Raw genomic sequence first — 27322 nt, forward strand, 5'->3', positions numbered from 1 at the left:
TACAATGTTTTTTCATAAAAAATTTTGTATAGATTAAAATTTAATTTATTTGTTTAAACAATTGTAAATATCAACTTTCAAAAGTAAAATAAGAACCTATTATTATTTTTTTTACTATTATTTGGAGAATAGTTTAAATAAAATTTTGGAAGATCAATAACCAGTATTGTATAATTACTTCTTTAGTTATAGGCGAGTGAGACATTGAAGATTTCTGTTCGTTATATTAAAAATAAAGTGTTGCTGAACACTAACTTGCTCCACACATTTTCTAAATCTTTAAGTTATCAACCATTTAAAATTTTATTTTTCATTAAAAGGTAAAAATATAATAATAGGTTCCTCTTTAAATTTTAAAAGTTACCCTTAAATTTTACCCTATGGATTGATATTTTTTATAATAAACTTGTTATATTCAATTGTCAAAAATAAATTAAATTTTAATCTATACATTTTTATGAAAAAATCATTATTTAACGAAGAAATGAGGGAGGGGTAGTATACTTATAAAATAACACTTTAGACTTATACCACAGTTTACTATATTATTAAATTTTTCGTCATTTTAGTCTAAATTTAGTTATTGTTATTTTTAACTTATATTTTCTAAATTTGATATAGATTTGGATTTCTTCTATATGATGTGAGTTGATGGATATCTTACGCGCAAAGCTTTTACTTAAAAGTTTACTTTTATTGTATTATAAATACAATAGCTTCAATTTTGTTATTGACAACTATAAATTTAAATATACAACATCTTGATAATATTTGTAATAATATTTTAATTCGGAATAATTGTTTTTAATTAAAGAAACTTAATAAAATTAGAATTTACTAGGGACCTTGCAATACTACATTGAAACAATTGTATAATAAGTAACAAATTGTACATTTATTTTTATTATCTAAAAGATTTTAGAGGACAAAAAAGGATAAGTTTTATAATTACTTACCAAAGGTACAATTCATTGAATAATTTATTATACACACAACTTTGCTACATGTTCTTTGAAAATTATACAATTTAATGATAAAAATAATAATAAAAATATATACATAATTTAAAGATGAGGTATAATCACGCCATCATAGAAGGTTTTACATAGTATAATGCTATGTTAAGCTTGATACTCGAGTTAATTCACATTAACTACAAAATTACAATTTATTATGAATATCATCTATATTATTTACATTGTTGGTGTGTTGCATACAAAATTATACGCTATTACACATATATACAACTCGTTTGAAAAACGTATGAGATTTGTCATAATAATATGAAAGATTTGTTATAGATTTTTATGAAGCTTCTTAATTATTATTTGGTGAATTGTATACTCCCATAAATAAAACGGAACCAGTGATTTTATCAAATAAGAAATATACAAATGGATGATTTGCTCGAAATTTGTATGGTTCAAGAGGTCTGGATGATCTAGATGAAATAATTGCAGTAGCCGCTGCTGCTATGGTACCTTCTTCGTCCACGGAAATCTTAGCTTTGTGGACAGCTTCATCAACAGTTACACCATTTGCTCCACCAGTTAAAGTTGATAGATCAGCTCTTCCTTTAAACAATTCACCAATACCCATTTGTTCCAACAACTAGATAATAGCGAATAATATGATTGTTATTTCTGAACAAAATTCAATTATTTCAAGAAATTTATACTTACAGGTACTAAATTACCCATTGTTTGTTCAATACTAAATTTAGGTAAGGATACTTCAACATTACGTGTTCGCCAATCGTTGGAAGAAACGATTTCTTGAAGAATATTAGTGTTGAGTCTCTTCGTTAACAAACTGATACCTCGTTGTTTGTTGAATGGAGGTAATATGACGAACAAACTAATGTCTCCACCTTTGTATGGAAGTTCTAAAACATGTGCTCCTAACTCGTCAGAACTCACTATTAGCAAAAAATTTAACAAAAATTGATTTTTTTGTTGTTTGATAATATTTAATAATTAATTATGAAATTACACAAATTAAAAGTCCCGGACTGCCACATCATTGGTACTTTAGCATTCTCAGTTGGTGAAATATAAAACACTTCTTCTTTGGTGCTTTCTGAAGCAAATTGAGAACTCCACAAACCTTTGAAATATGCAGCATTTGTCTAAAATAAATTACACGTGTTTCATAATCATATTTTATTTTATAGTAAACTGTTTTCATAAAATCATCTTACCAGTACTAATCTAGTATTGTAGTTTATGTTACCCGAAGGTATAAGATCTTTAATGTGTCCATTGGTTTGATTGGTCACCCAATTATTAATATACATACGAGCTAGTTCAGGATCAATGACAAAGTCCATGGGATGAACTTCCTGAGCGAATACTTCACCCACACACTTTTGAAGGGGCAAGCGCTTTGAAACAAACAGACGATCGGTTGAACTGAATTCATAATCTGAACTTGTATTTTGAGCCCTCATTGTTTGGAACAATTTTTCCATTCGATAAGCTTGCAATACTTTAAGTTTATCCTTTTAAAAATTTGTACAAAACTCTTTATAAATAAAACATTTAAATGTGTTATTTTTAATAGTAAAAACGCACCTGTTCAGGAGGAAGATTGAGGAATTTTTTCAATTCAGCTTCTGTTTGATCTGCACTAAGGAAATATGTAATCAAAAGTGCTGTGTATATACTGTGAGGAGAAAATATTAAATTTTGTTTTGGCGAAGCAGCTACAGCTGTTTGTAAGAGTTTAATACTGAAAGCTTGTTGTCGTTCGAATAAATAAAACTGACCGGAGAGAAACTCTTCAATGGTCAATCCAGGCCCATCGGGTAGGCATTTATTTTCGCTTGATGGAGCAGACAAAATTATAGTAGCCAAAAGCGTCAGTCCTATGACGTTTATAAAAAACCAACGCATGATTCGTTAATTTAATCTAAAATAAAATTGAGTTTAAGAAACTTTTTAATGTTACTTAAAATAATAATGTTATTTTGCTTTGTAAAACGTTTGTAAATGTAACGATAGTTGAACTAATCAATTCGAACACAACAGTCATACAAAATAATATATTTGCATCTCATCGTGCTAAACATTAGGTTCTAGGTATAATAAATATTTATCAGATTTCCTTTGTCTGTATTTGTAAGCATTAAACGTTGAACTTTACAACCATTTACTAATTTAAATGTACTAGTAAATTATATCGAAATGTAACCGTACGGCTCTGCATAATTAGTTTACTATTTTATGTGTTTTTAAAATCATACTTCATTAATATTTTAAGATGTTGTTTTTTGCCAACATAACCATTGATATAACTAAATGACCTTCAAATCTCAGTTAGGAATATAAACTTGAAAACTTCATCATATCAAATTGTTATTAAATAAACATTCCAATATAAAAGTGAGGAATTGAAATTCTTGTNTTTCATTAATATTTTAAGATGTTGTTTTTTGCCAACATAACCATTGATATAACTAAATGACCTTCAATCTCAGTTAGAATATAAACTTGAAAACTTCATCATATCAAATTGTTATTAAATAAACATTCCAATATAAAAGTGAGGAATTGAAATTCTTGTTGAAATAATATTTTTTTAAATTAAAACTCGTAAAATAAAAATTTGTTTTGTTTAATTAAGTGTAATTTTCTAACTTATAAATATTGTTATTAACAAAACTATTACTACAATTTATTATAAAACTACTTATTGTTAGGTCTGGAGAAATGTTCAGGATTTTTCACGAGGATATTATTTAATATATTAATATATTAGATAAGATAATGTTTTTCTATCCTCTCAATACGTTGTCTTTAACATGTAATTATTTTTGTGATAGAAAATTAAACCCCTACCCTTTACTATGTTATTGATTAATTTTACAACAATTTGACCATACTAAAAATAATTACGGTATCTAACAATACACCGACGTTAAAATATTCAAAACAATTGGTCAATGGAAACTTTTATCAATTATTCTCCTGCAAAAGTAATTTGACAGTTACATTAGAAAATTCCTAAACTGAAATTAGAAACATTACTTGTTCATGGAATTTCTAAATCATCAATAATCATATCAAACTAATATTTTATATTTATTGTACAAAAGTCTTCCAACTCATATAAAGCTGAATAAAAAATAAAATAATAACTCTAACATCAATTTCCCATGAAAACAATTCAGAGGAAATGATACAATTTAAGTTATGAGGTATAACTTTAATAATGTATATACTAAGAAAACCAAATAAAACTGAGTACTTGAAACAATTCATAACCTTAGGTTAACGTTGAAGTTCGTAAGTTAAAAGTCTCAAGAGAGTCGTTAATAACGACTCGTTATTATTGTTTGTAAGAATAATATAGACCAGTAAAATATAAGAAAATCGTTTACAAAGGGTTTACTTATAGATAAGGATTGTTTTAACGAAATTTTTGTTTATTTATGTAACATATGTTTGTTGATAAATAAAATTTTCTTATATCATCATAGAATTTTTGTCAAAAAAAGTCAAAAACTCAAACAAATCGACTTAATCGCCATAAAAAACGTGAACCAGCTGTCTTTAATAATGTTATAAAAGAAAATACTACTTAGTATACATGTTTGTGGTTTATGTTATTAATATTAAAAAGCACATCATAAAAGTATTAATCTTAAGTCAATTTTTAACATAATCCCTTTCTCATGAATTCAATTCGGATAGCATTATATTAGTCAATAAATAACATCATACATTACTTCACAAATTTTTTTTAATTAAAAAATTATTTTAACCACTCCAATTTTAAGTCCATTTATTAAATAAATGTATCAGATAAAAAAATTATATCTAAAAATATTTAAAACACTTTTTAATTATCAGGTTACATTTATTTAAAAATTAGGTTTAGAAAATATGTTTTATTAAAGATGCACAAATGGTTTTACTATACAGAAAATTATTGCTCCGTCCATACTATACCTATATATGTTATTTATATGTGAGCAAATCATTTTAAGTGTTCCCGAATTAAAATTGCTAAAAAAATGTTTAATTCACATGGTAGAATACAAAAATATTTGATTTTCATGTGTATAAAACATGAGTATTTTTCTCGTTGTACAGCCGGATACTTTGAAGGTCTTGAAGAATATTTTTAATAAAAACAACATGGTAATAGGTAATTTCACGGTCAGACATCGGCTGTCACACCAAAGTAATGAATGCATATGAAGAAAACGGAAAAAATAGTCCAATATTATGATAAGTGTCTACATTGTCGACCTTGTGTAAAGCGGTCAATTGGAGAGAAAACCCACTTATTTTCAGCATGGTTGTTATTTTGCCAATCTGTTAGTTGATATATTTATGTAATACAATTACGTACAATATTTGGTTAGCATTTGTTTCCTGGGTTTTCCCATTGCTTACTTATCTGCAATCTCATCACGTTTTACGTTCAATTGAACTCATATTAGCTTTACAGACAGCAATTGTATTCTAGAACTTTAACTATACCAATTTATTGCACGAATTATGCGTTGATTTTACATACTATTTATAATATATTCTATTAATACAAATTTATTACTTTAACACTTCGTACTCACTTACAGTCAAAATTTACAAAGTGATTTCTTAAAACGTATTAACCAAACCCAACATTATAAAACTATCTAATAGAAATAACTAATTAACTTAAAAATACCTCTTTATTTTTAAAGTTAAATACAAGATAATTTATCTAAATTTTCTACTAATAAAATTGATTTATTTATTATGCTAATTTTGTATTTATAAAGAAAATAAAAAGTTAAAGAGACTAGTACTTTAGCTTATTCTGCTCTAAATTCAAGCAAAATTCTAGAATTTAAAGCAAAGAGTTCTAAAAGTTTTTTAGTTTGTATTGCCTTTTGTATCTTTAAGATGTCGCATAATTTTCGAATACTATTGTAAAATGATTTGTAAAAAGGGTCATTTTTTACTTCACTGAAAAAAATCTAAGTAATGCAAACATGAGTATTTAAAGTATATAAAGTAATATATTAAAACAGTATACAGTAATTGGTATGTTAAAATTTACTACAGCAAATGTTTTGTGTTATATTAAGTTAATTATAAATTTTGCCTTAAATTATACTCGATGAAATGGTTCATTATATTATATTTGAATTACGAAAACCCTTTGATTCTTTAAGTTAAACTAAACATTAGTGTTCAATATTATAATTATTATAGTATTACAAATATACTCATTTTTTTTTATTGGTATAATTTAAGTTCACTGAAACATCAGAATATAACAATTTCTCCTTTAAAATTATGCAGCTATAGAAATATGAAATTACGTTAAAGCATTTTCATTTGATCAAAATGATGAATTATATTCTTGAATATCATTTAAATTTTGATCACTGATTTAAGGTAATTTTGATAAAAATATTATATGAATTTTTATTTTATACGAATGTTAAGTAATTTAATAAATCGTTCCTATTTGTCTATAATAATTCCTAATATTATCTGGTAGTTTCCTAGGGAATCATGAAATTTGTTCACAAGCAATTAGATATTTAGAGGAAGCTAATTATCCACAGATAGATAGTGTTGATATTTAACTTTTTTTTCTTGTATTCAAACGAAAAATATTCTTCAAGTTTCAAAATATGATAGTATTTCTCTGTGTTGGTAGTTTTGTAATTTAGTTTAAAATAAAATTAATATTCATTTATCGAAATTAGATTTATTAAAATATAAAAGCATAAAAAAGTATTGTTTCTTTTACTCCTTCATTATAGGTTTTTTATTAAATTTCGGTTATTTAACAATAGGACTATAATCTCAAAAGAACACTTAGAAGTTTTTTTAAATACACATTGATTAACTTAGGAACTCGGGTCGAATTGATTTTTAATGTATCATTTAAACTATGCTAGATGTATTGTTACTGATAGTAAACAGGGATTTGGCTCAACAAATAATTTTCTATTCGTGACACAATATATTAAATAATATTATGATATTTCTTGTCACTTGTCACTGTGACAATAACAAAAAATTTTTCTTAGTGATTTAGTTTCCAAAAAATCTAGAGAAAGCTACTTCCATAATACCATTACTTTGGTGTAATATTCACTTAATTCCCGTTTACCATTACGTGTAATATTGACTGTTTTCCGCCATGGTGACGGACGTGGTGTTATTATTATGTTTTGACGGGTAAACAATTTTCTGATTGTGATCCTCCTGTGTCTCCGCCACTTTCACATTCATCTACCGCTGACATTTCTTGTATGTCTGAATATGATAATAATAATATGTTACCTTCATTATGCAATCAGGTATTATTCCCATATATAGCATAATATCGATACAGTTCTTCTTTCAAAATAATAATGCATTATAAAATAACATCACATCATACTGACGTGTGATCATCGCGTCGTCTCAACACAACAGTTGCGACAGTCATGTTATCATAAAAACACAACACAACGTGATTCCTACACGTATTGTTATCAATCCAATGAAGGTCCATATAGTAACAAAATCTCAATGATTATACATTTCCCAGAGAAAGTTGCAAAAGATCGTCTTTTAGATGAACTAAAGTACATTCTGATAATTAAACCCAACAGATTTTTCAAAAATAAACTTTAAAAGTTGAAAAATTAAAAACAATATCAATGTAAGCGATTATCAGGAGATAATTGAATATTTCAAAAAAATGTACAGTGACAACCGTATTTATTAAAAAATTAAAGAATAATTAAAATTAAATTAGCCTAAAAGTTATTCAATCCACATAGATCCTTCAGATATTTTACGATTTAAAAATTAAATTCGCTAGCTAATAGAATCATGCTAAATTATAATAAGTTTATTACTAAATGTTTAAATTATCTCGATGTCTTTACCTTCAATACCTAAATACTAAATTATGTTCATAATTGCTTAAATAATTCATATTTGTATTAATATTTTATTTTATATACATTGTAATTAAATTTATTTGAAATTTTTGCAATTATTGAAAATTCTATCAATTAACATTATTTTTTTTTTGTATCGTGTGATCATCTCATTATTAAATAAATAAAAAACGGTAGCACAGTGGGGTCGCGGCATAGTGGAGACATTGCATAGTAGGGTCTAGTATAGATTTAATCTGACAGTGATTAAAATCACTATCATAAGAAACGCTTCGATGCAAATCTGTAGATAGTGTTTAATTTTAAAAAATTGATGTATAATTGCAAAAGCAACATCAACTTCTATTAAAATAAAATACAAAACCCATAATTATCATACAAAAATAGTATATTTTTCAATATGGTAGCCATTTGCGTATAGAAGATAGATCGTCGGGACAAATTTTTTTTTTTCATTTTGTAGTACATAAAATAAGCTTTAATTTTATATATGTTTAAAGGACGCAGTATTTCCGGAACATTTTCAAAAATTAAGTTGAAAAAGTTATTTTTTGTAAAAAAGTTACTATTTTAAATCCTCCCAGTGAGCAGAATAAGTGTTAGATTTTCAAAAAAAATTATATCAAATGAAAGGGAAATATCTAAGGTTTCAATACAAAAAAATATTATTTTTATTTGTTCATTTTTGAAAAAGTTATGGCAGTTTTAAGTACAAAAAACATCCCGATAAAATGTAATTTTTATCGCAAACATTACATTTTTTTTTAAATTTTCGACAGCCATTTGCACATAGAAGATAAGATGTCGGGACAAATTTTTTTTTTTCATTTGATAGTATATAACATAACCTTTGATTTGATATATGTTTAAAGGACGCAGTATTTCCGGAACATTTTCAAAAGTTCAGTTGAAAAAGATCTATGTTTTTTACAATATTTTAAGTTTTGAACGCCCCCTATATAAGGGGAAATTGTCCAATTTTAATAAAAAGTATGTCAAATGAAAGATGTACTTATAATGTATTTAGAAAAAAAAAATTTGTGCTGATATATACATTTTTCAAAAAGTTATAGCATTTTTAAGTTGAAAATTTAAAATCGAAAATCGAAAATTTTAACACAAAAATAGTGTTTTTTTAACTACGGCAGCCGTTTAAATGTAGAAAAAAAAGTGTCGGGACAAATTTTTTTTTTTCATTTTGTAGTACATAAAATAAGCTTTAATTTGATATATGTTTAAAGGACGCAGTCTTTCCGGAACATTTTCAAAAATTAAGTTGAAAAAATTAATTTTTGTAAAAAAGTTGCCATTTTAAATCCCCCCCAATGAGCAGGTTAAGTGATAGATTTTCAAAAAAATGATATCAAATGAAAGGTAAATATCTAAGGTTTTAGTATAAAAAAAAATTATGTTGATTTGTTGATTTTTCAAAAAGTTATGGAAGTTTTAAGAAAAAAAAGTGAAAAAATTTCGAAAATTAGCGATTTTTAAATTTGTAATTTTTTTGGATATTTCCCCCATTTGCGGGGAACGAGGGAATTTTTTTCAATTTTTAAGGGTAATGTCTTCAACTAGATACGATTTGTGATCTTTTGACGTATTTTTGAAAGAAATCGGTCCAGTGAGAGCTGAGAAAAAGTGGCAACAGACATAAAAAAAAAAAAAAACACATCATAGTAAAATTAATACCTTCTCCGCTTCACATCGAAGCTAATAATGGCGAAACACCGTCTATTAAGCATGAAAAGACCTGTTGCTCTTGAAAAAATATTATACTAACACAATAGAACCATCATGATAGTTTTGAAAATTGTAATTATACATTTATAAATAACNTAATGGCGAAACACCGTCTATTAAGCATGAAAAGACCCGTTGCTCTTGAAAAAATATTATACTAACACAATAGAACCATCATGATAGTTTTGAAAATTGTAATTATACATTTATAAATAACNAACGGTAGCACAGTGGGGTCGCGGCATAGTGGAGACATTGCATAGTAGGGTCTAGTATAGATTTAATCTGACAGTGATTAAAATCACTATCATAAGAAACGCTTCGATGCAAATCTGTAGATAGTGTTTAATTTTAAAAAATTGATGGATAATTGCAAAAGCAACATCAACTTCTATTAAAATAAAATACAAAACCCATAATTATCATACAAAAATAATATATTTTTCAATATGGTAGCCATTTGCGTATAGAANAACTTAATGTAATACCAAAATATGAAAAAAAAAAAATTTCGGGAGATCAAGATCATGGATATATAAAACGTACATTATGAATAGGGTTAAAGATAAAAAAGAAAACTTATCTCACTGATATCCTATAAATAACTTTACTAAATAATAAACGGAAAACGTCAATTAGTAGTTAATTAACACGGGATATTTAATGATTTCTATGAATAAAACGTAGAACATAAATTAATGATTCATCAAAAAGTGATTAAATATCTAATTATGTAAAAAAAAAAAAGACGAGCTTTCTTAAAACCACATTGAAAGCAAAATTATATTGAATAATACGTTGTACTTTATGTAAGACATGTGTTTAAACGNGGAGACGAGCTTTCTTAAAACCACATTGAAAGCAAAATTATATTGAATAATACGTTGTACTTTATGTAAGACATGTGTTTAAACGAGTGGTTTCAAAATGAGCGATGTTTAACAGAGAAAGCAATGTGATGTATATAAAAAGTCCATTTAATAAGTAAATTACATGTAATTTTTAATGTTTTCTATGATAAAATAATCCAATGACAAATACAGTTTAATACGCAATGTAAATACAATATTTTTAGGGTTATTTATTATAGATCGTTCTTAAGAATGTAGATGTATAATTATGTTGCAAATCTGTTCCACGAAATCGTGCTCGGAATATAATAAACGTTACATAAACCGAATAATATTTAGTAAACACACGTCATACTTATAATTAATAATACTTCAAACTTTTAATGGTAAAACCCTTAGTTTAAATAGTAAACAATACAAGGATTAATAACCTTAAACATGATTGATATTAACGATACTTTTGCAGTATTAACAAGTAAATTAGACATTTTTCTAGAAAGAGACACAACATGTTTCACTTGACGGTGACAAATTCATTTGATGGTGTCAAACATTCTAAAATAGAAATATTTTTAGTATCTTTTAAATTAGGTATTTTGAGCTTGTTATTGTGTTACTGAAGCTCATAACTTATGAATGATATGTGCAAATTGTTTTGGCATCCACGTCATGTTTACTATACCTACGCCTACCTCAAACGATGTAATAATAGCGTATATAATATAATATATACTGTCGAAAGTATCATGGATTGTTACAAATCTCTATAGGTGGCGTTTTATTATTTAATGGGAATCCAGAGAATTCCTAAATGTCGTTCGTTGCATAATAAATGGTAATAACAAGGGAGCAATTACATCATTTTATTAGCTTCCATAAAAAGGAAGGTGTAAAATTCTCCTTAATTAACGATATTGAATCATAAATTGCACTGCTTTTAATCTAACCGATATAAAACCATAACAGTATTAAAATGTCTTAATGGAACATTAGGTATTACACTGTCATGAGTTCTTTGCATCTGAAATTTATCAAGTAATTGTAGAGTTTTGATGTTCTTGACTTGGTCACAAATATATTAATACACTTGAATTAAATACCAACTAAACATCATGCTAATATTCGAAGAATCACAGACGTCAATCGTGATGTAAAAGAGTATTTCAGTTAAACACTGTCAACAATTTGATGTTATGAATATGCATAGTTAAAGTCTCTAAGGTCCTTAAAAGTTCTTTTAAAATATGAGATGAATACACATAGTTTTCAAACAATTCAATCTAAATAGATTATCTAATAGTTAAATTTTAGAAAAATTTATGAGCTAATGAATTCTTACCTATTGACACTGATATTTAAAAAAAATACACTAAAACACTGTTCAAGTACGCACTGCGATTTTCGTTTGCGACAACACGAGTAGTTAACGTACGTTTTATTACTGACGGATTGAAACGTTTCAAGGCACCAGCTGCTGGTACCGCGACAATGTCTATATCGTGTCTGTCCGGTAAATCCCATGGCCGACTGGACATGACAGTCGTATACCACCATTGCAAAACCTTCGATCAAAAACACTTTCACTGAGAATCTTCCCACCACTACCGTAACACGCTTTTATTTGCTTCTATCAAGCTCTACGGAAGTAGTAATGCATCATTAATATACATAAGTACCATCATCAAGAAGAGTTATACATTATAGTAACTAAAATGGCGTGTAATCAGAAACCGAATGCACGAAGCAAACGTCACAAACTCTCTTTAACCTATGACTCACAATGTCGTGGTTTTGGGGATTCCATGCTCTCAAATCGCAGCCTAAGCTCGAGTTAATATGCATCTCGTTTTACAATACTATAATATGATGATGATGCGAAACGTTAAACCTTGTAACGGTTTTCAAACGAACATTAGACCAATAGAATAAACCAAGTAGTGGCCAAAAGTTTATCTAAGTACCTTAAGTTATAAAAGTGAATCAGTGTAATCAATAAAGTAATATGCATCACATTGCTATTTAAACTTTTGATATTTCCTTTCGATACTCCATAGATATTGTTCGTTTTATCATTTAAGGTATACTTTATAGTGTACGTGCCTTAGTGTGATAATCCCAAAGGAATTTTTTTGAACTCGGCGTCCGAAGCCGACAAAATTAAGTGTAGAATTTTTAAATTCGTAGTATAAAAGAAATAAAAATTACGAATAAAATGAATTTGAAATAATGAATTACATAAAACAATGTGTAAACCAGTTTAATTACTCGCGTTATCGCGTTTGAAACTAACAGACCGCGAAGGCGCCTACTGTAGGATTGGCAAAGTATCCATTGTTTTTGCGGTATTTAGGCGTACTTACATAAACAATTAATAATTAGTCTTATATTTTTGTAATTTCACTTAATGCTTATAGAGAAACAAATTTATAATCTACAGTTAACCTAATAACCACTTTTACAATGTCAACACCACTGAACATTTCTAGCAATTATTTTCTACAAATAACTTAATTCGTTGTATGATTTTAGGGAAATTTTAATCAGACCAAAATTAATGGACAACATTGCTTATAAATTATATGTTTATATTTACGAATGACCACTCAACTTAAATTATAAATAAAGATAATTGATAAAATTAAATTTTAATTATCTTATAATTTATTGCAGTAATTGATCGATAAGATAGAATATTAAAGAATAAAGAAGTGAATTTTATTTACCTCTTTTGAACACAAAAAATTAGTCAGTCTAAATAATTTAGGAAAATTTATTTTATACAAAATAAAAGAGTGTTGGACAATAATATCTAACACCAGTGACAGTGCTAGATATTGCAGGATTCAATCCAAAAACATTTTCGCGGAGCCCCTATTATATATTTTTTAGTAAAAACGACTTTTTTTTTGCTTTTCATTTGTATATGAGACCTTAGCTTTACCCTTGGCTGGCCCTGCCTAACATTATTTCATTGTGAGAAGCAGAATTCAAATACTATGGTTATAACTAATAAATTTTTTTTTATAAAATAATTAAATTAAGTTAACAATTAACTCTGAGTTTTTAAAAACTTAATTAAATTGGTCATGCATTGGAAATCCGTTTGTTTTTTCATCCATGACTGTGGTGCATGTAATAACTCAAATCAAAACGGATACAGCACAGAATAAATCACAGTTAAAATTAAATTTCACAATTATAAATATTTTGATTATTATTCATAAACAAAACAGTAAGAATTTAAATTACATGTCAAAAATCTGAAACAAAATTATTATAATTCAAGATGAAGAGATAAATTATTTTAATAGGGTTACATAATTATAAAAAAAATACATATATAAACAAAATATAAGATTAATTATGTCAAAAATTCTATAAATAGTCTTTTTATAAAAAAATGTATCATCTAAAATCATAATTAAGTTCTCATGCTATTTTATATAGTAAAAATTGATCCATAGAACACAAATTCATAATACAATAAATACATCGCTTTTAATACCTACAACGATCCATTCACTTCTCTACAAAAAAATTATCTTATCAAAAAATGTTTTCATCATCTACGTCAACCTCGGTTTTTAATGCTAACAATACATAAATCTGCAGTTGGATTCAACGAGAAATGTCATTGAAAGTTAATTAAGCGTTAAATTTTAAAGCACTATTGTGATCCTCAAGGCGTAAAAGACAGTTTTTTCAACATCATAAAATCTTTAAAACTGTACTATTATTCTATAAGAATTATAAAATGCAAAAAAAAGAGTTGAGTTCATTTTTAAAAATACTTAAAATTTATGAGTTTGCTTGGAGTGACACTTTGTCGAAAGTATTTTTAGTCTTACTATGATTACTTTTCTAAAGAAATGATTATATTATAATCCTAATAAATAATTCAAATAATGATATTTTAGAGTATAAAATGATACTTTATGCTCTTAAACTAGAAAAAAAATAACAAAACAAGTTAATTAATTTTTTAGCAATTTCGATTAAAGGAAAATTAAAATACGATTATATTAATTTTTCTTCTAGTTCTAATAAAATTGTTATACTCTTTTTGTTTGATCTCAGAATTAACCAACTAGTTCATACTTGGTAGCTGTTAGAGATAATAGTTATTTAATTTCCATATAATTATTTTGTTGTGTCTTTATAAGCTTATACCATAGTAAATATCGCATAAACATCCTATTTTGAAAAACCGATGTTACGTTTAAATTATACATAATTATTTAAGATTAAAAAAATTATATGCGTATTTTAAATTAAAAAATATTTAATTTGTAGGTACCGAATCAATATTTATTATTGACTGTTTAAAAAATCGCGTTGTGAAACGCAGCATAAAATATAATAACACGAATATATGAATCATACAAGTCATAGGTAATTTTCTCAAGTCAGTAAATAATGCGGTCATAGCGTAGGTGGCTTAGATTATTCTTGTTGCAGTCCTTGAATGCAAGATCCGGATAAGTCGGAATTTATTATAACTTTGAACCTAGTGGAAATGCTATTGGTACGTTATGGACCAAAGATGACTGATACACATTTAAACGAATGTTTTTTTCTATCTAACCTTCAATTTAATAGAATATTGTAATGCCTACGTCAAGATAGGTCATGTTTGGTTACCATTGTGCAGATAAATTAAAATCAACTCTTCAAGACTATAAATTTATGAATTCAGGCCAAAAAGAAATAAAGTCAAACAAACATGTAATTATTAAAAATCATGATATTTCTAATAAACTATGCTCGCGTTTATTATTATTAAACTTGATATTAATTTCTATATAAACAAATTAAAATATTCGATGAATTTTTAATTTTGTTTATAGGTATTTTCTAAGCAGAAAAATTTGTTATAAAAACCACTATCTACACGAGCGCATAAAATATTTACAAAAAAAATTAATTTGAACAGTTAACAAAAAAATTATTCTTAATAATGATTAAGTATAGTTTTATTTTTACTGTTCATTTCGCAGGGACATTTAAAGAGAACAATGAGGGGTCGGTTAAAATGTTAACAAAACTTAAAGGACCAATATTAAAAACGTAAAGGGACAATACGAATACAACGTTAAGGATTTTGAAAAACAATATCTCCACATAAAATACAAGAACATTTTTCAGAACTTTTGTAACGTATACATGGTGTGTACAGGAAAAGTAGCAAAGGTTAGTGCGTACATTGAATTTATAGTTAAACGTATAAAAAGCCACAAGGAAATATCTCAAAGGAACTAATGACTTTTTATTTTGTCGGCCCTCCCGGGGTTTTACTTTACATCATTACAATGTTTTTACATATTTACTTTACATAGGAATTACGGTGCTCATTCGATTCTCACAGAAGCTCACCTAAACACTGAGCGCACCTTTAAAATTATTTTATTAATTCCAAAAATATTTCAAAACAAATACACATCATTGTTATACAAGTAAAAACTGCATGTATTTGAGAATGAGACAAGAATACTGAAAATGGCTGACTTCTCTGATAACCAAAATTGGTTTATTTTTATTATTGAACACCACGAAGATATTGACAGCATTGAGCAAAGCATCAAATTTAAAGACCATAATACCACGTTCAAATTTGACAAAATTAACTTCCTCCCTAAGTAAGTCAGTCAATTAGCTTACTAAAAAATGTGTTAGTACATAATACGTGTTCATCAAGTCAATTTTCATTTTTTTTATAGCAAAAGAATACCTTAAAGAGGTAAAGTATTAGCCGAAGACGTACGAACCAAAGGCGGTCGCTTAATTTTCAGTACTCTTCAAGCGATAGAACTGTACGAGTGCTAACCGGTAGTAAAGTCAAGTCAGCCGATTCCGAACCCGAACAATCCGTTTATCGAACACTACCAGTGACTAAAAGCTTCCGAAACGATCATTGAACTTACCGAAAAGTTCAATAACAAAGCGGGCAAAACGCCTAGGAAATTTGCGGAAAAAGAAAAACATAAAAAAACTGCCATGAACAATAAGATTACGTTGGAAGGCCAACGGTTGTACTACGATATTTGAGATATATTTGTGCAAACAATAGGCGTTCAAAACAAACACCTGTTTAATTGCTAAATACTGAATGCACCAATTGATTGTATATTCCGTGTGGGCGCTGTAAAAAGTGATAACGCTGATGAGTGTCTAATACACAAGGAAACGAATTACAATAATTAATTTATTAACATACTAATTTCCAAGCAACGTGCTTTCGTTGTGATTGTGATACCGAGTAATTTAAAAAGCATAATTAGCATTTAATTGTGTTTTTTATCAGCAGATGAACGTTTTTATCAAACGTTTATTCTGAACCCGACGACGAGATACAACACTGTTTTAGTTGACGTGGGAAGATTTTTTGCAACGAAATGAAAAAGGATTTTGTGCCAGTTGTCTTGAGAATTCTACGAATTGAGTGTTTGCCCGTAAACCATTTTCGAGTACTCAACTACGATGCACAAGTAATACTTACCTAGTTATTTAGATTTTCACATATGGAATTCAACATAACCATTAAAAAATGTTTCTAACCCGTTTTTTAGTTAGTTTCGCATTTTAAAAACACTCAACTAATGCACAAAAGTTTTTAAATAAATAATTAAAAAGTATAAATTACGCGTCAACACACCTGTGAAGCACATGAATAAAATTTAAATACTTTTCGGTATGTGATAACTGTATTTACAGAATAAATATTATTATTTATAAATTATTTACAGAATTATACATAAATGCAGAGTAAATACTTTTACAGAGTAAATGGTAAAAAAAACAAATATTATATAAAACCCAACCCAGCACAGTGGGGTCACGGCACAGTGGGGATGTGCCATAATTGGGTCAAGTATAATGATATCTGACAGTGATTAAAATCACTATCATAAAAAACGCTTCGATGCAAATCTATAGATAGTGTTTAATTTTAAAAAATTGGTGGATTATTCTAAAATCTACATGATCTCCTAATTCCTTATTTATATCCTGATAACAAGTTTTATTATTTATAAGTGTAATATATGAATATATATTAAATGAAATGGTTTTATTTAAAAAAAAGTATGTCGAATGAATAAGGTATATAAATATTATTTATCATAAAAATATTGTATTTATCCATATATTATTCAAAAAGTTGTAGCGTTATAAAATTATTATATAAAAAAGAATTTTTTTACAAAAATATCATTTTTTTATTAACTTTGATGTCCGTTTTCTTCATGAAAACAAAATAAAGTACGAAATTTTTTTTTCCATAATGAAGTATATTACAAAACCTTTAATTTAAGACATATATAAAAGTGTCAGTATTTCCGGAACACTTTCAAAAATTAATTTGAAAAAGTTCTACTTTCTATATGCATTTTTAAGTTTTGAACCCCTCTGTATAAATTAAAATGGTCCGATTTTAAAAAAAAGTATGTCAAATGAAATAGATATTAATAATAAATATTATTTCTCATAAAAAAATTGTATTATACTTTTTTCAAAAAGTTATAGCATTTTAAAGTAAAAAATGAAAAATATAAAATCGAGAATTTTAACACAAAAATAGCATACGATAGGCATATTCACCGTGAAGACAAAATAAAGTCCGAAATTTTTTTTTCCCATAATAAAGTATATTACATAAGCTTTAATTTACGGTATATATAAAATTGTCAGTATTTCTAGAACACTTTCAAAAGTTAAGTTGAAAAAGGTAATTTTTTGTGAAAAAGTTGTCATTTTGAATCCTCCCTGTGGGCTGTTTTATAGGGTCAGATTTATAAAAAAATATATCAAATGATAAATAAAGACATCATGCATCTATGAAAAAAATTGTTTCTATTCATGTATTTTTCAAAAAGTTACGGTACTTTAAGGCAAAAAAAAAAATTGAAAAACTTTTGATAATTAGCTATTTTTAAATTTGTATTTTTTTTAGAGATTTCCCCCATTTACAGGGAACGAGGAAAATTTTTTTCAAGTTTCGAGGGAAATTTCTTCGACTAAATACGATTTGCGATCTTTTGACGTATCGTTAAAAGAAATCTGTTCGGTGAGAGCTGACAAAAAGTGATAACAGACACAAAAAAAATGTTTAAATAAAAACAAATCATAGTTAAATTAATACCTTCTCAGCTTCGCATCGAAGCGAAAAATAAATATATAAAGAAAACTTAACTTAAGTGTAAATACTATGTAACAAATAATTTCCAATGGTCCATTTGCATTCCTATTAACTGTGTCCATTTAAAAAGTCTAACTGAAGGGTAACTTCATGTCAGTTACCAGAACATTTTTAGTGTTTACCTTCTGAAAGATTCAATAGTTTTCTGAAGACTTATCCCCAGGGTTGACTAGAAGACCGGCATCTCCCGATTTGAACATAATAACTTCTCTCTCAGTTTTGAAATAAAAGTTTTAAGGAGAGCGCATTAGAGAAAATGTTTTCAATATCTGTTTTATAACACAGATATGATTAGAACAATTAAGTATTACACATAAAAATCAAACAAAACGCTTTAAGTTAATTCAAAACAAATAATTTTTTATGGTAAACGTTGTAAATAATAAACGCTCTGGTCTCGCCCATTCAAACCTGGTCAAGTTAATGTAGTATATTAAGCTTATCTAGCCAATTTCCTTTCTATAGATTCTATATCTTTTGTATACTAAAATTATGAACATTTTTTATTGGTTATAAGAGATTGGCGGAATATTTTTCTTTTTGTAAATGTGATGTTAATATTATGAAGGATTTTAGTACGGAATAACTAATTAAAAATCAATGAAACGAAAAAATTAGATAAATTCGTTCTTTTCCTTGTTATTTATTTTAGATAATTTCTTTTAAATGTTTTATTTAATGTTTTATACATTGTTATTTTTATTTATTGTTATTTCTGAAGAGCGACGAAAATCTCTAAAATATTGTTTAACGATATTATATCTATTGGCCCTATACCAACTGCAGACAAATCAGCAAATTTTAACTACAAAGGTATTTATTTTATAAAAACTCAGCGAATTTTAGAAGTTGCAGAATTTTTTAAAACTAAACTGGTTTTATTTAAAATACATTAAAAAACATTCCTAAGGATATTTTAGATATTCATACTCAATGGGTGTTATTAAAATTGACGTCACGAATAATTTAAATATTATTCTTTTTCATCAACAAGAGTTAAATTTTATTTTAGTTAAAAATAATATAATAAAAAAGTATATACAAAAATAAATGGTGCGTACGTTTTTACAGTGTAAATTGAATTGTTTGTTTAAAAATAAATGGATAGAAACGAGAGACATCCAATTTTAAGGCGTCTTCTACAGGCAATTTAACTGACAGTATTTAGTATAAAAATCGTTCCAGATACATTGCCGTTGACAGAATAGAATATTTGGAAAAATGGTACCAGGGATTCAGGAAGATTTATGTTATTTTTGTAGTGGCTTTCGTCATCAAATAATTATCAAATGATTCGTTCAAATTCAATTTGGTTAGGTGACTTCAATCTTCTGCAGGTGATATGCTACAAAAATTTTGTTGCAATTATTCATCGCAAGAATTTCGCAAGAAATCAATTCCTTTTTTTTTGTAGCTTAAAAATACTTGAAGCTAAACGGCCTAACTCCGTAATGCGCAACGTCCAAATCGCTAGCGTAAAATTATCGTACGCGATTATACAACAGTTATTCGCTTTTAAGAACGCGCTTATCGAGATAAAAACACTTAGCGTCACTAAGTATTCCCACCAACACCTTATAATTGATATACACAGATACGTTCTATAATCCAATTCAAAATTCAACATTCTTTTTTAGACGATTTAAATTTTTTTTTTTAATTGTTAAAAATGCTCAGTCTCATATAACAATTACTATAATATTTCTGATTTTGATTCGTGTAAAATGTTTGGTGTTAGTTTTACCTATTTAGGTAATTTTTCTCTTTATATATTTCTCTTTTAATTTAAGTGTTGATTTAAATAATTAATAAATAAACAAATAATTCATATTACAATACAGAAACTGACTTTAGTGTAAAAAATGTAGTGAGTTATTAATGAATATTTTCTCTTATCTTATTTTAAAATGAGCTTGAAATTATAATTCTTCGTAAAAAAAAAATCAATTATTTTTTTAAGTTATGATCTAAGGAAAATTATTCATAACGCTTTTTATATTATTAGATAACCGGTATACCTACAGGAAACATTTCAGAAATTACTAAACAACTACGTGGACAAAATCTTTTACTTGTTATCGTTGGTAACAGAAAATTATTTAATGAGGAATGGAACAGACAGAAAAAAATATAAGGTGGAGGGGGTAAATGTAAACAAATGAAGTATTTGAGTCATCCAGTTGTAAAAGAGTGCATGTCTCAATTTTTTTTTGACTTTTTTCTATTTAGTTGTAAACTATATCTTTACAAAAAAAATTTATTTTGGACACGTCCTGCTATAATTGGACGAGTCAATTCTAAATGCATTTTTTCTCTTAAAATATTTAGCAGATTTTATTTTGAATTGAAAAACAGTGGTCCTCATATGTTTTGCTACCTTTTTAATTGTAAGCTCAAAACAAAAACCGCATTTAATATTACTCCACTTCATCATATTCACGTATACAATTTATTCTACTTTGTAATTGATGTCGAAAACGTAAAATAAAAATATTTTTTTTTTAAATTAAAATATACTATATATATATATGATTAATTATTTTAAAAAAGTAGTAAAAAAAATATTTTTAAGGTTTCGGTAAATTTATCTAGTTTTTTAAAATAACTAGTTTACCCATTTAAATAGAAGTGTAGGTAAACAGATCTAAACAATAAATGTATTTAATAAGTAATAAGTAATCAAGAAGCACAATTGTTCAAATTTAATGTTAACGTTTTTAACGAATTAGACTAACTTATGTCCAACAATTATGATTTTCAAGTTATTACAACTTGTATGCTAAATTCAATTTTACATTGACAAAACAAAATTTTGTTACGATGATCCCATCTGTATTTTATAATAGTTTAGTCCAAATTTAAGTTTGTGACAAACAAACGTAACTTGATATGATTCACATAAAAAATAAACTGATAATATATTAACCATATAGTTTTTCAATGTAAACAAACAATATTAGCAAGATAACTTTTATTTCAATATACAAAATGAAAACATAATATTATGAATATAACATGTTTCTAAAATATTTATTTTAGTGCAATATACACCTAGGGTGTAAATTAATTTTTTTTTTTAATGTGAACAAGGAACTATCATTGAAATAATTGAAAGAGCTGTCGTAATAAGCTATCACCGAAACACTGGATGAAAATTTCAACATTTTTAAGAGGTAAACTTTATATGAACAAATAAAAGTAATACATATGTGCATTACACTTGTATATCAAAAAACTACTAATAAAGATATAATTAAGGAAATATGGGAGTGGCGTCCATATCTCCTTAATTTATTAAAATTAAACACTGTTAATAGGGGATAGAAGGGAGCGAAATTTAAGGAAAGATTGATGAATGCATGGTTGGGAAAAAGATTATAATCTAACCTAAGTCTAACGCCAACAATTACTTAATTTAGTGTATAAGGAATAAATGTGGTGGTTAGGGATAGAAAGAAATTTATTAGCAAGCAAAGGACAGCTGATGATTTTGACAGAGGAGCACTCAACAAAAATACTGTAACTTAGGGTAGACTTTAGACCCGTGAACGGCCACGGTTCCCTAGCTTGAGAAATCGGCCACATCCTCAGGTTGCGGATAGAGGAATAGCCTGCAGATATGCACGTTAGCCGCGAAATAAGCAGTCCATTCATTTGGATCTGGCTAACGGGGGGGGCCATATCACGTTGTGAGTTATATTGCGACGTTGGCCGCCCTAAAGTAATGCTTCACGGTAGTTCCAGGGCAGCCAACAATTAGTCGACCGTGGAAAAAAAATGTTTTATTCTTTTTTATATTAATTCGTTTAAATGTAACAATCTTAACTGAACATTCATGATCATCCCACAAGTCTTCTCTCAGAGATAGTTTTATCTAGACGGACGATTCCAATGCTATATAGTAAAGTGCTATAAATTCACAAAGTAGTAGAGTTCAGTATGAGAGGGGGAAGTGAGGCAATTGTTGATCTTAGTAACCGAATCAAATGTAAATATGATTTTAACGCGTTTAGATCCAATAGGGTTAATGCTAAGAATACCTGTAAATAGTTTGGAGAAAGTTTTCCCGAGCTAAACAAGGTGAAATTGCCAACGTTGTTATTGATAGAAGCGGAAAAAAGTACGTTAAGAGGACTAGTGTAGTGTAATGGAAAGCATTTAGGAACATTAGGTTGCCTGACTTTTGATATATTATTCGAACATTGAGGGAGTTTGTGTTTGAAGTTAGCGAACCGGGTGACGTTACAACAACGATGAATTCAAGCGAGTTGAAATCCATAGTACTAGTTTGAAATGAGGGATCATGAGAAATTGATTTACCATTTGATTTAGGTTTATTGTGTAAAGGATTAATTGGAGATTTAGAACCTTGACTTCTCATACCATTATTGCACAAATTATCCGTGGATATTTATGGGTTGAAAATTTGCAAAGTACTTTTACGGCGTAGTGGAGATTGGTGCTGATCACCTCTTCCCGGATTGAGTCTAGATTGCATCCATAATCCCGATGAACAACGTAATTATGCCAAAAAAAAGACAAAATACTGGTTTCAAAACTGGTAAAAACACAAAAAAAACAAAATAATGGTACACTCTAAAAATAGGCGGGTAAATTCAAACGCACGCGAGATGTTTATATTTCTTTTACATTTTAAAAGAGAACACTAGTTGAACATATCTATAAGTTAGGACACTCCAGTTATGATCTTTACTTTATGTCCTGATATAAATTTTAGTCATAATAAATAATATTAAGGACGTATTTGAGGGAGGAAACTCTGAATCCTTGCCGAGGTTTTAAAATATAAACTTTTATTTTTTACATGACTGGTATTATTGAGGGCCACCCTGAAACTGTCATTAGACATTATTTTAGGGTGGCCCACGCCGTCTCTATAACTCCACCGTGTTGTGTCCAAAATTTATTTGATTTGAACTAAATCACAACACGGCGTGGTCTCCCGCGTTAACCGAACCCAAAAATCAGGTCCTTTGACCAGGCTGCGTCACGTGGAGGTTGCGACTCCAAAAAGTCCCGCTTTTGGATCTACGACACGTACCGGAAAAGGGCGTGAAGAGTATTGTGTACTGAGTTTTCCTATTTCATTTATATTCCCTTAGAGGAACTACCAAAGGTCGCTCTTCAATAATATATAATATTCTTAGTTTACAACAATATAAATATGTATTAAGTAATTAATATTAAATAAGCAATACTTTCAACTAGACACCTACAGATGATAATAATCCTATAGGGAGCTGACGGCGACACACACACTATCCCGGTAGTAGCTAATTTAAGTTAAAGTGTAAAACAATAAAAGCAGCAATAGTCGCAATGATGGTAAAAAGTCATCTGGCCTTTAGGACATTTCCATTATGGCACAGTGACAGTGAATTCCAAGTGTTTATTATGTGTGCAGTTTGCCCTCCTATAGTAATACGTGTCACTATGTCAATGTTATAAGCCTAGTCGGCGGTACAATGATGTTATGGGATATCATATATATGTGACCGTATCAATAGGTAAAAAACAAATTGTAACCGTAAATTTACTGTACTTCATTCAATATGATACTTGTAGTTAGACATAGATAAGTATATTTTTACATCACTTAACATATTTTAAACCTTTTAATCCGACTTTTCATACTAGTTAAAAAGACTCAAGTTACCAAATTTAAAAAAAACTTAAATAAGGCAGCACGTTTACATTAATATTTAGTTATAAAATAATTAAAGATGCTTAAAAAAGAAATAAAGAGGATTAAATGTCTTAAACCTAAGTAACGTTTTATAAACATGACCAAAACATAAAAAACTTCTAAACGATGCTTAATAGCATATCTTTTTTTAATACACCATGTACGGTAGCCACAGACAGTTAAACGATTCTTAAGTGGTCCATACTCAGTCTGTCCGGATAGAAAAGAAAATTCAGAACAGACTGAGTATGAACCTCTCGTGAAACCGTATGTAATTTTTCTGATAGAGTAGCAGGTGTTCAATAAGTTATAATTTAATAATAATTGTTTGACCATACTACTTAAATAAAATTTTATTTTCATTGTTTCGAACTATCATAAGTACAATTAAAATCATTTAATAATATTGAGTAATAATTTCAACATTTAAAAATTTGTTTTAAGTGTATACTGAAACTTGATATAACCAAAAAATGTAGATATATTAAAGATCTCCATCAACATGATCTAGTTATAGATGTAATAGAAAGAAGTTTAGCACAGAATTTTGTTTACCCATTAAATACAAATTATAATTCAACTCAAGGTAAATTTTATTTGCAATTTAAAACTAAAAAAAAATTAAGTATTATAAAAAAATTGTTTGTATTTATACTGTTTTATTTTTGATGATATATAGTTTAAACATTTACTGTGAAACTATAAAACTGCGCATTCAAGCACACGCAATTCTTTTTATGATATAATCCACAAATCTACAATATAAACTATTATCATTTTAGTGATAACTTAAAATATAATTTAGATTTAATTTAAGCAGAAATGAGTATAAAATAATACATAAAAAAACGTATAATAATGCAACAGAAAAAATGTATGAATGTATATATAAATAGAATAATAGTTTTTTCTTTTATATTATAATACTTATATTGGTGCAGATCGTTGAAACTCATATAATATATATATATGCATGTATATATAAATTAAAATGAATAAATAAAAATAATAAAAATATGGTACAGAGAAAAATAAAAATAGCAATAGGTTCCAACCATACATATTATAGAAAAAAAACATAGTTTAACACGTAAAACTACTATTTACATAAAAATTTTTGTTAATATTAGTAAAATAAAAAACAACAGTAGTTGTCTTCCTTTGATAATAGCCTTAGGCTTACAATATTCTGACTGCGCACAGTCTATTTTTTATAGGATTTTATACAATAAAATAATATTTTAAATTACCACATTTTTAATATCTAATTTAATATAAATGTCTGAACATTTTATTAAAATTAAAGTTAATATTAAAAATATTAATATTATAAGCTGTTTACCAATTAAAAAATAATTAAAGTCAGTTTTATAAGAAAAATTGTATAAATTACGATAAGAGCAAGCATCTTGTGCTAGCTATGTATAACCACCTAATATATTTATATATAATTATTATTATCTTTTTTTTAATTTTTATAATATTAACGTAAAAAGAGATAAGTTATTATTATTAGATAGACTTTCCATAAAAACTCAACAAGATTATTATTTTCTTCAATTATTCAAATTTTCTATTAAATTTTTGGTCAATATAAATATAGAAATTAAAAATAACTAGTTTATTTGTTAAAGAATGTGATTTAGGTCAAGTAAGATTCAATCATAAAGATAATATAATTGTTCGATTTAATCTAATTAATTTTTTACTAATTCATTTACATAAAATAACAAACAATCTATTTACTTTAAATCATAGAAAAAGACGAACTTTATATTAATTATTTATACCTCATATATTTTTATATCTATATGTATATATAATTTAATACTATTAAGTCCTATAGTCGTACCATGTTCAGTATTTACAAAAAAATAATTAATATTGGTATAAAAATTTCTTATCATTCAAGTACTCAATACCTTTTTTTTTTATCAGACTCATTTATACGTTTCCTATATAATAATAAAAACCACATGTCAATAAAATTAAACTTTTATCATTCTACAGAAGTTAAGAAAAAAATAGTAACAATGAATTTAAATTTTATATGAAATAGTAAGTTAAGGGTGGGAAATAAGGTGGTTACGACAATGGGCATTTTGTAAAGCAAATCACATTTTGTAATAGTGCGCTAACTAGCTTTATTGTTGATATTTTGGACTTTTAAGGGTATAATAGTATGCTTAAAGCATAAATAGAAATAGGAGCTAACAAAATATTTTTAAACACTATATTACACTAATCAGGCACAAGCTAATGGTAAAAATAAAAATAAAATTATAAAATGCTGGAAATCTCATATTATATAATATTTATGTATGAATAAAGAATATATACTCAGTAGTATTAAGATCTTAACTATAGAAGAAATAAAAAAAGCTGTAGTGTCGTATTACAACAACAGACATGAATACAATTCATATGTGAATATTTTATGTTTGTTGGCTGATATTAAAATAGGATAAGATTAAGAGGGACAGGATAAAGAAAAGGTCAGTAGGTTCTAAAAAAATGTTGCTGAATAAACAACAGGGTAGTGTGGTAAGATGCTGGTGCTGGCGACAACCTACAGGTTTTTATTACAATTAACGCAAGTTGGTAGGACGAATTGAGGCCGACGGCAAACAAAATGTATATCAATGATGCATTAGGCATCAATAGGCACCCCTGCTGCTGCTGCTACTTGCTGGGGACAGGTGTTATGTAAAGAAATTGACTAGTTGAAGTAATAAAGTGTGATGCTATGAACTAACACGATCATCAACAATGTAGTTGCTGATGTAATCATGGTTCCTGTATTTACATCACTGTCTTCCATCAGCACTTTGTCGATAACATGAATGATACCATTAGTGCAGTGTACATCAGGTCGATAAACATTGATCCATTCATCTCTCCAGCCAATCATATAGCCTAAAGAAAAT

At 27.2% G+C, this 27322-nt stretch overlaps 2 protein-coding genes across 4 annotated transcripts in view; both read right to left on the minus strand.

Moving 5' to 3' along the window:
* Nucleotides 1-962: 962 nt before the first annotated feature.
* On the minus strand, nt 963-12016 carry LOC126905785 (serine protease inhibitor 88Ea-like). The gene is made up of 6 exons (XM_050685835.1): nt 11834-12016; nt 2574-2910; nt 2201-2500; nt 1993-2128; nt 1683-1918; nt 963-1611 (listed from the first exon to the last, which is right to left on the minus strand). Exons 2-6 carry the CDS (start codon nt 2892-2894, stop codon nt 1318-1320), a joined length of 1287 nt encoding a protein of 428 aa, XP_050541792.1. The 5' UTR covers nt 2895-2910; nt 11834-12016; the 3' UTR covers nt 963-1317.
* A 12954-nt stretch (nt 12017-24970) lies between these two features.
* LOC126905774 (fasciclin-1) overlaps nt 24971-27322 on the minus strand; it is a 39218-nt gene continuing 36866 nt past the window's right edge. For all 3 annotated transcript variants that reach the window (XM_050685811.1, XM_050685810.1, XM_050685809.1), the window contains exon 13: nt 24971-27311. In XM_050685811.1, coding sequence (XP_050541768.1) covers nt 27115-27311 — 197 coding nt within the window. In that variant the 3' untranslated portion in view covers nt 24971-27114. The remainder of the gene's footprint in view (nt 27312-27322) is intronic.

This window comes from Daktulosphaira vitifoliae, unplaced genomic scaffold (genome assembly GCF_025091365.1).
Source record: "Daktulosphaira vitifoliae isolate Bord-2020 unplaced genomic scaffold, ASM2509136v1 Scaffold_4, whole genome shotgun sequence".
In the NCBI taxonomy this organism is placed as follows: Eukaryota; Metazoa; Arthropoda; class Insecta; order Hemiptera; family Phylloxeridae; genus Daktulosphaira; species Daktulosphaira vitifoliae.

Excerpts from the sequence above, each read along its gene's own strand:
- LOC126905785 (XM_050685835.1), bottom strand. The coding sequence starts at position 2,894 with ATGCGTTGGTTTTTTATAAACGTCATAGGACTGACGCTTTTGGCTACT. Across the intron at positions 2,501-2,573 it reads TCAATCTTCCTCCTGAACAG|GATAAACTTAAAGTATTGCA; the intron begins GTGCGTTTTTAC and ends AATTTTTAAAAG. Across the intron at positions 1,612-1,682 it reads CAATGGGTAATTTAGTACCT|TTGTTGGAACAAATGGGTAT; the intron begins GTAAGTATAAAT and ends GCTATTATCTAG.